Source organism: Harpia harpyja, chromosome 15 (genome assembly GCF_026419915.1).
Source record: "Harpia harpyja isolate bHarHar1 chromosome 15, bHarHar1 primary haplotype, whole genome shotgun sequence".
NCBI lineage: Eukaryota > Metazoa > Chordata > Aves > Accipitriformes > Accipitridae > Harpia > Harpia harpyja.
In genome coordinates this window covers 7,206,261-7,218,388 of record NC_068954.1, presented here as the reverse complement: position 1 = coordinate 7,218,388, position 12,128 = coordinate 7,206,261, and the positions used below count along the sequence as shown (strand labels likewise).

The 12,128-nt window shown below is 39.5% G+C and overlaps 1 protein-coding gene across 2 annotated transcripts in view; it reads left to right on the top strand.

The window, feature by feature from the left end:
• Positions 1 to 11,371, top strand: part of PTCHD4 (patched domain containing 4) — a 93,082-nt gene extending 81,711 nt beyond the window's left edge. For both annotated transcript variants that reach the window (XM_052810100.1, XM_052810099.1), the window contains exon 3: positions 5,976 to 11,371. In XM_052810100.1, coding sequence (XP_052666060.1) covers positions 5,976 to 7,609 — 1,634 coding nt within the window. In that variant the 3' untranslated portion in view covers positions 7,610 to 11,371. The remainder of the gene's footprint in view (positions 1 to 5,975) is intronic.
• Positions 11,372 to 12,128: the final 757 nt, after the last annotated feature.

Here is a 12,128-nt window from a genome sequence, read left to right as displayed (position 1 = left end):
CTTACTGATTTCTGACCACTTCTCCAAGTTTAAAGTCTTGCTCTACAGAGGGTTTGAACTCCTCCATAGTTTAGCCTCACACACAAATTCCATAAGCGTCCATATCATTAATGGAAAAAATCAGAAAGAACCACGCCCAAGATGGATCTTTGATGCAATCTCTCTGATGCAATGTCCCTGTGAAAACTGATAGATCATTGGAAACAACTCTATATGTGCACACTTTCAATCAGTTGAATACATATTTCCCATTGTTTTCCTCTAGACAGTATTCCCTTAATTTTCTTGTCAGAATACTAAGTACAATAGTATTTAAAAACTTGCTAAGTCCAGTAGAAAGATGTTAAAAGCCTTACTGAGATAGATAGCCTGTCTCCTTCTCCTTCTTTCCATTAGGTTAGTTACTTTTCAAAGCAAGAAATTAGGTTGACTTGAGATTATCTGGTTTTGATGAATCTGTATCAGGTTTTTCTGATCACCTTCCTATCCTCTCAGTAATGGTAAATTGGTTTGCAATTGCTTATTCTATGATCTTTTGAGATATGAACTAAGCTGATAGGCGTTAAGTTCTGCAGGTCATCTTCCTTCTCCTTTTTGAAGACAGATACTATGCTTGTTCTCTCTGTTCTTCTTGGACCATCCCATCTACATTCATTCTCTAAGGTGACTGCTAATAGTTCAGAGATTACTTTGGCTTAGCTTTTAATTGATTCATTTCTCCAGGCTCTTCCAGCTTGAATAAATTTAACTGAATCAAGTGGTCTTTAATCTGTTATTTCACTATTCTTATTTCTATCCCTATCCTCTTCTAACATTTTAAATATCTGCTCATAATTGACCTTTTGTTTTGAAATTTGAGGAAGAAAAAGCATTATATATTTCCACCTTCTCTGCAGCCTCCCTTACTTGCTCTCCTGACCTAACAAGTAATGGAATAAGAATTTCTGTTGTCTCCTTTCTGCTTAAGTAGTCATAGGCCATTGCCTGTCTGGCAAATAAAAAGTTGCTGTACTTCATTCATGTCATGTTAGTACCAGAGAAACTTGGCAGTTTTGACCCAGAGCTAAAGACCCTGTGAACCTTCCTAGAACTGCTCAGTGAACTTAACTCCACTCTCAATGTTGTCAGTGACATTAGAGATGAAGCTGAAGGAACAGAATTTTACAGAGTGACTGTGGTGCCTGAATCATCAGAAATGTCAGAAAACGTTCAGAAAAAAAATGGATTTGTATCCTTCTTGGGAAAGGGGAATAGACCTGCTTATTTGGGGAGAACAACAGAGGCCGACTGGAAAACTTGTTATCAGAGTAATGATGTGGGAAAACCAGTCAGGGAAAGATTTATTCTTGTGGCAGCAAGGGAATTACTGCACTGTATTCCCCTGTTCCTGTATTTATGTGATAGAGCTGAAGTTATCTGTAAAAGGGAGATAAATGGAAATTTTACATTTGTGTAATAATAATCAACTTAAGAAAATCAGTGCCAATTTTCATCCTCAAAGAAGTTACAAATGTCAATATTTTATTACCTTAAGATGCTACTTGTTCTATTAGAAAAAAAAGTCTAGACCTTAACTACAGTATTTTAATTTTCAGTATTAACACAAGTTTGTGCATACATATTAGTTTATACTCTTGGGTAGTCTTTGCATACACGTTTCACAATAAATGCCCTTTCTATTAGTCATTACATACCTACCCTAAGATTAAATGCACCCAGGTACTCATCACTGAGAATGTGATACACTAAAATTTATAAATTAATAACAAAAAAACATGGCAAATATGCAACTGTGAACATAACATTACAAGTGGGCAGATAAGTGAAATTTTGGAATAAGCAGAGAAAAGTCAATATTACTGTAAATTGTTGATAGAGCTGGTAGAGCATTGCTTCACCTAAGGCTTCTTTGGAAAGTGCCAATCCATCATAACTTAAGCCGTTTCTGCGAAAGGACTTCTTTTAATAAATTTCCAATTTAACTACATTACAATGATCCGCACTATTGTTTTAACATTTTCAAAATCTTTTATTTTTTGTTTGATTTTGCCAATCACATTTAGCTCTGATTCCTAACAAGAGACTGCCACATTTATTCTTTCCATACATTCGCATGTATAACATCCTGCAAATAATGGGCCCATTTCAGTCACATCTAGAAGAGGGATAGAGATCTCAGAGACTACTGCAATCCTAGAAGCTTTGTGAAAATTGATGTCTAGAAAGAGGAAAAAATCCCAGATTAGTACTTCCTAGAGGAGTTAGAAGGCAGAATTCAGCTATTTTATATTTTATTGGTAACATCCAGATGGCAAATTAGCACATTCATCTTGGACAGCCAGCAAGGAGCACACACCCAGCTGTGGACATGTGGTCGATGAGATATGTCAGAAGGGTGAGGGATGCTGGGACTATTCAGATGGGAGATCCCAGGAACAAAGGACACATGCATAGAAAAAGTTTTATTAAAGATGCTGTTCATGGACCAACAGGTTTACATTTTGCTTAGTTCAGCCATAAAGTTTTACTGGCTGAGAGTTTGAAACGAACAAAGGCAAGTCCTTCCTTCATTCAGCAAGTATGAAGTTATAAGGATTCTGGTAGCAGGAGGCTGTGGTGGCCAAAAGTATGCATCCATTTAGAAATGGATTAGACAAATGAATAAAGGTCCCTCAATGCCTCCAAACATGACGTTGCAAATGTAGCCTCTCGTTTTGGCAGGCCTCTTGGCTGAATGCAAAAATCTCAGAGGCTGAAATAGGAAAGAATTACGCTATGTGTCCTGTTTCCAACATCCTTTTCTTGAAAATCTATCCCTGCACTTTGTCCAGTCAACTAGAGATAGAGCAATCCTTGGTTTGACCCAATGTGGCTACTGTCATGTTGTTAAAGGCAGAAGAGAGAAGTTAGAGAGGAAAGATGTTCTCAAAGTCCCATCTAGACTCTAAATTAGTGTTTCCAATGTGAGGTCTCTAGACCAAGGATTCCCTTTGTCTTAGATCACAGCAGGGTACCTGGGAGAGTGGGGGGAAGAGAGGAAACTGAGGTAGAAAACAGCATCTCCACTCAGTGTGATCACTCTGTCCTCAGTGGAAGAGTCTTGATGGGATGGGGAGATGGAAGGAATGACACCAGCAATAGGAGCAGAAATCCTGTGCTACTACTTATCCCCTCAGCCTTCCTCATAAGAGAAGAAAACAAAAAGAGAGAGAGAGAAAGAAGAGGGGTGCCTAAAGCTGGAAGAGAAGGGGCAAGAATGAGGTGAGGAGCTGGTTCGGAAAGAGAGGTGTTATGGACATATGGGATATGAACAAGTTTTAAGTGGTAAAGTCATACATTAAAGAGACCTTTGTCAGAAATGTCTCGAAAAGAACCATCCAAAATCAGTCGGTAGGTGGAGAAGGGGTGAGCACAGATATCTGAGGGACATCATTGCGCTCTACTGTCCCCAGAAGAAAATGAAACACACTCACTGAGGTGCTGGAGCGTGTCCAGAGAAGGGCAACGAAGCTGGTGAAGGGTCCAGAGCACAAGTCTTATGAGGAGCGGCTGAGGGAACTGGGGTTGTTCAGCCTGGAGAAAAGGAGGCTGAGGGGAGACCTGATCGCTCTCTACAACTACCTGAAAGGGGGTTGTAGCCAGGTGGGGCTCGGTCCCTTCTCCCAAGTAGCAAGTGACAGGACAAGAGGAGGTGACCTCAAGTTGTGCCAGGGGGAGGGTTAGATTGGATGTTAGGAAAACTTTCTTCACTGAAAAGTGTTGTCAAGCATTGGAAGAGGCTGCCCAGGGCAGTGGTGGAGTCACCATCCCTGGAGGTATTTAAAAGACATGCAGATGTGGTGCTTAGGGCCATGGTTTAGTGGTGGCCTTGGCAGTGCTAGGTTAACGGTTGGACCTGATGATCTTAAAGGTCTTTTCCAACCTAAATGTTTCTATGATTCCCATAACACTAAATTAAGCCATGCCAGGACATGGGCACTGGAAGTGGTAACCAGCCAGCCTGGTCCACACCCTGCAGGGTACTTTACACACTTGCTTTAAGCATAATATAAAATTTCATCTGAGTCATGGGATTCTGCACCTCTACTGAGTCCAAGGAGCCAATTCTTTCTGCTTGATGGTCCAAAAGTGACAGTGTGCAAGACAGCTGAGCCTTGAGAATTTGAACAGACTCACCCTAAACTTACCAGGGAATTCAAGGTCCCTCCTGAACCAAGATGCTGATTCACAAGAGAGCAGCATTTCCATACAGGCTTTTTGCTAACTGCAAGACTTCTGTAATACTGTATATTTATCTTTCACTGGGGACACAGTTTTGCACTAAAACAGGTAACATTCACAGAACTTGACAGTTTATGCTGTAATTTTCCCTGTCTAGAATTGTTGTCAGGAGTCTGCTTTGGGCAACATAAGCAGCTATATGAATCTAAACAATTTAAATCAAAAGACAAACTCAACAGACTTTTTGTTCCCTATTACACACTTGATTATTTGCAAATGTCCTGTTGTCATATTTCTGGTTTTGTTACAAGAAAATTACCTTTGTGTATGCTTTGTTGCACGCAATTCTGCTGCTGCAGAGAGTGAAGGCACACAAACAGAGGCAGGAGTATCTGCAATCTGCTTCTACTTCTTTCTCTGCTCAGCAGTGTGTTTTCTTACATCGTCGAGAATTTTGTCAGGGCTTGATCCAAAGTGCACAGAACTTTCCACTTTCTCATCCAAACCTAAATATGTGTTTTTAATTTTTGATGAAAAATTTTATTTGAAAGCCAAACCCTTTTGGCTGTGTTTTTTAATGTTAGTTTTTATATTTCCCCCCAAGCTGAAATTCTCTAATGGGAAATAAAAGAATATGGGGTGTATACACAGATATATATTCAACAAAAAATTATATAAAAATGTATACGTAAGGAATAACTTTTACTAGTTAAACCTTTTCCAGTAAGATTAGCTTCAACTTTACCATTCTGTCCCAAAGTTTAATAGCTGTAGACCTCCTGGACTGTGACTGTGATGAGTAAAATGAAAGTAAGTCTGTATCAAGCTTAAATTTATTAAAAAATTATACCCCTAAAATACTTCTCAGGATGGAATACAAAGTAAGAACCTGTCATGGAGCACTGACCACATCTGACTCTTTTTCTGAATGTCCTCTCAGATGAGCTGAGGGAGTTCCTTCTCACCAGGAGGAACTCTGGATAGCTGAGAGAGAGAAAGAGGGACATAGGGAGACATAATCATGAAAAAAAACCCCATACATTTTCTAGACAATTAATGTGGACCAATGATTTAGCCATTACTGTACTCTCCATCATTACCACCAGCATGTCAAATTTCACATAGTGTGGAAACTTGTGTACTATCACTGAGAAGTTCCAGTTTCACTCAGTAGGTAGAGAACCATCATACAAATTATTCTGATACTTAATGGCAGTGTATTTTTTCCTTTGTTCAGCATGAAGAACCAAGATGTCCCTTTCTTGGTCACACCCATTTCTCAAATAAAGCCTTTAATTTATACTCTGTGGAAGAAAATGTTGTTACTTGCATTTTTAAGTGTTTCAAACTGAATCCCTTACACCCTGAAAGATGTAGTAGGATGCCACAAGGAACTTCAAGAATGAACCCCAGACTTGAACTAAACTTCATGTTCTCCTTTGCTCTACATCTGCAGTCCATTTGGGAACTAATTCAATGCCCATCAATGAGTGTCTTTTAAAGAGTATTTCATCATTTCATTTCTGAGCATGGAGAGTCTCAGAATATCAGGCTGTTAATTTAAGCACCTGCATATGAATTCTGGTATCTAGCTTTAGGCAGATACTTCACAAATTTCCATTTGTTCAACTGGTGAAAAAATCATAACAAAACTTAGCTGGCAAAATTTTTGACTACTGGAGGATGAAAAACCTGGAGGATGATGGGACCCCCTTTATTTATGCACATGTATACACTTTGTTTTCTCATTTCAGGTCATGGAACCAAAGGAGTGTTTGAACTTCTTTCAGGATGGCGTCGAACCAGAGAGAATCTGCCATTCAAGGACAGAGTAGCAGATGCCTATTCAGATGTCATGGTCTCCTACACAATGACAAGCTCCTTGTATTTCATAGCCTTCGGCATGGGTGCGAGCCCTTTCACCAACATTGAAGCTGTAAAAGTCTTTTGCCAGAACATGTGTGTCTCCATCCTATTGAACTACTTCTATATCTTCTCCTTCTTTGGCTCCTGCCTGGTCTTTGCTGGCCAGTTGGAGCAGAACCGTTATCACAGCATCTTCTGCTGTAAAATCCCTTCAGCCGAGTACCTGGACCGGAAACCTGTGTGGTTCCAGACCATGATGAACGATGGCCATCAGCATACTTCTCATCATGAGACCAACCCGTACCAGCATCACTTTATCCAGCATTTTCTCCGAGAGCATTACAATGAGTGGATTACCAACATCTATGTCAAGCCATTTGTGGTGATACTGTATCTCATCTATGCCTCTTTCTCCTTTATGGGGTGCTTACAGATTAATGACGGAGCCAACATTATCAACCTTCTTGCCAGCGAGTCTCCAAGCGTCTCCTATGCCCTCATACAGCAAAAGTATTTCAGCAACTACAGCCCAGTGATAGGTTTCTACATTTACGAACCTCTGGAGTACTGGAATGGCACTGTGCAAGAAGACCTAAAAACACTAAGCCAGGGGTTCAATACGGTTTCCTGGATTGAACAATATTACCAGTACCTTCGAGTGGGTAACATCAGTGCAACCAACAAAAGTGACTTTATCAGCATCCTCCAGAGCTCCTTTTTAAAAAAGCCAGAATTCCAGCACTTCAAAAATGACATCATTTTCTCCAAAGCTGGAGATGAGAACAACATAATTGCTTCTCGTTTGTACCTGGTGGCCAGGACTAGTGAAAACACACAGAGGGAGGCGATAGAATTGTTGGAGAAGCTGAGGCCACTCTCTCTTATACAGAGCATCAAGTTCATTGTGTTCAATCCTACATTTGTCTTCATGGACCACTATGGTTTATCAGTAACTATGCCTGTCCTGATTTCTGGTTTTGGCATCCTGCTGGTGTTAATACTGACCTTTTTCCTGGTTATTCATCCTCTGGGAAATTTCTGGTTAATTCTCAGTGTCACCTCAATAGAGCTGGGTGTCCTTGGCTTGATGACCTTATGGAATGTAGACATGGATTGCATTTCTATACTGTGCCTTATCTACACTTTGAATTTTGCCATAGATCACTGTGCACCCCTGCTTTATACATTTGTACTAGCTACAGAGCACACCCGAACTCAGTGTATAAAGAACTCCCTCCAAGAGCATGGGACAGCCATTTTGCAGAACGTTTCTTCTTTTCTTATTGGGTTGGTCCCCCTTCTCTTTGTGCCTTCAAACTTGACCTTCACACTGTTCAAATGCTTGCTGCTTGCCGGCAGTTGCACACTTCTGCACTGTTTTGTTATTTTGCCTGTCTTTCTAACCTTTTTCCCACCTTCCAAAAAGCACCACAAGAAAAAGAAACGGGCCAAAAGGAAGGAACGAGAAGAGATTGAATGCATAGAGATTCAGGAGAATCCTGATCATGTTACAGCAGTCTGAAAGGCTTAGAAAAAATAGTATATTCTCTTTTTAAAAAAGCGTTGCACAGAGATGCAGGGAAAATAGAGCAAAGATCTCAGCTGCTTGTGCTGGCCAGGTCTGACAAGGCAAAGGAAGATCAAGAAGGGGTATTCATGACACATCAAGGTGCAAACTTTTTTTAACAAAAATAATGAAAGTAAAAATAATCTCAAATGTTTCCTTTGAATCCTCATTCTCCACCAGGGAAGAGTCTGTTGGCCATTAAGTGTTCCTGAATCTCAAACTGTAGCTCTGATGGGAATTGCCTGATCTGTCTTACGTAGGACTGAAGCAAAGGTGAAAAAAAGAGTTACCATTAAGTAAACAGTAGGGAAAAAGGCAGATTTGTTTGGTAAAATCATCCATGGAAAAGAAAAAGAACGGCAGCATTTCAAATGAGAAAAGGGAACAAGACCAAGAGAGATAAAAAAATGCCATGGTATTTTTTTCTTATTTTCTTGAGCAAGTTGGTTAAGATGAAACTTATGCACTTGGGAAGTAGATGTTAAAAACAATCTAAGCCAAAGTACTTCCCAGTTCTAGTGTACCATGCGTATCTGTAACACCACAATTAGAGTTTTATTGTGAATATGGATGGCAAAGCTATACGGCTAAGGGATAGATGGACTGTTCATATAGGAGAAGAAATAATCATAGCCATTTGCAAATTTAACATTTAGTTTCTTTAAATGTGACACAGGACCTTTATCCCAAGAGGTCACAGCTGGTAGTTAATACCGTACACCCATTTTGGTATTTCTGAGTTGTGAAATTCCCCTTGAATGAACAGATCTCACAAAACTAACCCAGGCCATTACCACTGCAGCAGTATTTGCAGTTCCTGCAGTGTAACACTTCTGAATTCTAAATTCTGTGTTGACATTAAATACTGAATATTAATCAAGCAGGCGCTTTAAACATAATGATGGATTGCATATCACAGGCATAATGTGATCGTGTAACAGCTGAGTCAGCTCTGGAGCACCTGCACAGTATTATCATTATGTATCTGGTCCAACGGACGAAGGGATATGTTTGCTGGTCCCTGCAATATGCTGCAGGAAGCGGGATTTTCCCCTTCTTTAAGCAAAACGTCAGTCAAATACTTGCCACACACACAAAAAAGACCTTGTTAAGGTTTGCACGGGGCTGAATTAACCCCTGGTTGTAAGAAGACAGATCGGTCCCCTGTGGGAAGGGGAGGGGAGGGTGAAATGTCTTTATTATTATTATTCCTAAATATTTGAGTGTTGATGTCTGCAACATAAAGCTTTGTTATGGCAGTTGAAATTTCACAGGAGAGTGCAGTAAATCCGCAGTTACTATGTGACACTAGAAATTGTACTGTAAAGAACTATGAATGACTTTCTCTGCTTTGTAAACTATATAGCTTAGTAGCCCAAGAGAAGGGATGAAAACAGACCTAGCCATTTCAGTTTGCTCTTGGCCCAGTTCTGCACTGGAGCTTGCCATGTCCATCTCCCCTTTCAGTATTTTAAAAGGGCTTGCTTTCTACTCTCTGGAACATTGTATAGCATCACCTACATGAGCAATGTCTTCCTGAATATATAGTATCCATGAGGACACTATGTAAAGATATCACTATATGGAGTGTTTATGTCTACTTTGTTTTACTTGTGGGTACCTTTAAAAGATGTCTGGAAGCTGTTTGCCTTCCAAAATGTGTATACATGTCTATTTGTGGCTGGTTAACTCAGTCTCAAACCTGCAGAGTTTGCTGATGAGGGTGTGTACGTACGTTTTACTAAAAACCTCTCTGCAAGAAGTTGATTCTTTGTTATGTGACGTCTCACCTCTTTCTACTGTTTCATGGTTAGGGAGAGCCAGAGAAAATTCACCTGCAGCACGAAAAGCCATTTGAATGCCAATTCTAATGTTCATTAGCTGCTTCTGTTTCCAAGGAATGCAGTTTTGCCTCTTCTCTATACTTTCTGTACTTTGCCATTACCATTTGCCAAAAATGACCTCTGTGTTTTAGGAGTGGTCAAAGCTCTTGATTGTTCAAGGAACCTTTTGTGTGCAACAGGTTTTAGAGAAAGATAAACTTTCTAGATAGGCAAAGCTTCCAAAGTTTGAATCCAGATTGAAACTTCAGGTGTAGCTAGATCAAGGTTACTGGTTTGACCCAAGGGCCAGCTGCAAAACTGAGATCTAAATACTTTAGTAAGGTTTAGGAGCAGGGGATGCTTTAATGTTGGGTTATGGCTCAGATGTGTCTCTAGTTGGGAAGTATTCACTGACCTTGATTTGCATCTTGAAGGCATTGTGCAATATCCATCCTTTTTAGAACAGTCAGTTATGAATGTCAAGTTTTCCATACCTCCTCTTACATTTCTTCCACTGCCCATACAAAACCTGGATTGTTGCAGCACAACTGTGACCCTTGGGTATCACTTCTGGAGGTGTCACAGGAGAAGTTGCTGGTCTTTTCTTGTGCTGCCCTGTTGTATCCCAGGGATCTCTCTGTCATGCATTGTATTGAAGAAAGTAGCGTTTTCCAAAGCCATCAAAGCCAAGATTCATCTCATCTGACTTTGGATGTTGACAATGTAGATATTTATACCTGAGTTTCCTTTATGGCCATAGGAGAGTGACGGACACTTCTGACCAATTTTACAGTTGTGCATTAGGTGTAAATGAATCACATCTTAAAAAAAAATGCATATTTCTGTCCATTGGTGATAAAGGAAGCTCAGCACAATTAGTTCAGACACGGACATTGGCAATGCAGACTCATCCAGATTTGGTAAGATTAACCTCACTTAAAATGACCAAATATCAAGTGAAAGAGAAAAGAAAAAAACCTTCAACTTGCCTCCCAAGCATCTATTTTAGGGATACATCTCAGGAGTAACTCAGCTGAAATTTTATGTTTGGCTTATGAGGTTTTTATGTACAACAGATAGTTTAAAAATTGCCACTGGAATTCCCCTAGCAGATAATGGTGAGCTAAGAAATCAGAAGATGTCAATATTGAAGGTGGGCTCACACAAATGAGCCAGAGTTTGACGAGATGTCAAACCAGCTTCTCTCTCAATATCATGCATGCGCAGTAGCACTTGTATATACCAGACACAAGATATATAGATTACACTCTGCGACTAGAAGTTTTTTATTTCTACATCAGTGCAGGAGTGGAGCAGAAAACAAATGAGATCTTCCACGGATGTCATTTTATTACTTTAGTTATCAACCATTTTCCAGATCCACCAAGAAAGGTGGATCCTTCCAGCTCACACTGGAATCATTTGGGGATGGGGAGTCCATATTTTTTAAATCCTTCTCCTTTTTTTGCTTATTTTGCTTTCAGTCCTTTTCAATAAATTCTGCCCTTTTCTGCAGCACCTGTTCAGCTCAACTGGAGCTACATAAGCACCTGTGAAGAAAGGACATAGCACATGCAAAACAATTTGGCGCTCTGATACATGCAGCATATTGGATCTTCATTATACACTTTTTTCCCAGTTACCATAAGTCCCCTGGGATATTGTGCATATTCATTTAATGTCTGGTTTTATATATGGTCTACATAAGCTGCCAAGAACCCTGTGTGCATTTCCTACTTGTTTTGGTTTCATTCCCTCAAAGTCTACTGGTTTGAATTCATTGCTGAGATAACTCTGTTGAAGTCAACAGATTTATTGCCGTGATATATCTGGCTTTGCATGCTTTCTATTTGGTAAAAAGTGAAATCATGACAAATGAACCTCTTACATTGTTGATATGCTTGTTGAACAATATATCTGTCTATACTCTATAGCCATTGTTGCATGCTGCATTCAGGAGGCTGCAGTGAAGGTATATTTTCTTTCTGTAATTTTTTCTTTACACTTTCCCATGCGGGCTATTTTAACCTTAATTAATCTATTCTTCTGTCTTTTTTATTAGAGTTAAGACTTCATCTCTGTAGTCCAGTACTTGATGTTTCATAAATTTATTGCCTAACAAAGCAACATACTTTTTAGGGCCAAGATAGGTACGGACGCATGGCACCTTGCATGTATAATTTAAAGAGATTATCTTCAGGGTTATTGTTCTCAACCTTTTACTTCAAACAATTCCTATTTAGGATGTAACCTGCCACATGCTAATATTTATTCAAGTTCACTTGAACAACTCTAGTTTTGAAATTGTCTCCAGTGGGAAGGAAAAGAACCAGAGGGGAAGGAAGAAATATGAAGTAAAGTAGTTGTGTAATCAGTGTTCTTTTTTCCCAAAAGGCTTTCACTGCTCTACTCTTAATTAAGTCACACTGAATAGTGACTCTAGCATAATTAAGATTTATTTCAATGGAGTTATTCCATATTTCACTGTGACAATAGCTTGGCTTATTGTCTTTATGCAAGTACCATGCTAAGTCTCTTTGATTAATTTTTCTGTAATTATAAACTTTAATAAGTTCTTTTTCATTGCAACACTAGGTTTTTGAGTACCTCAAGCTCTCATTTGATGTCTTAGGAAACACTGAAAGGAAGCA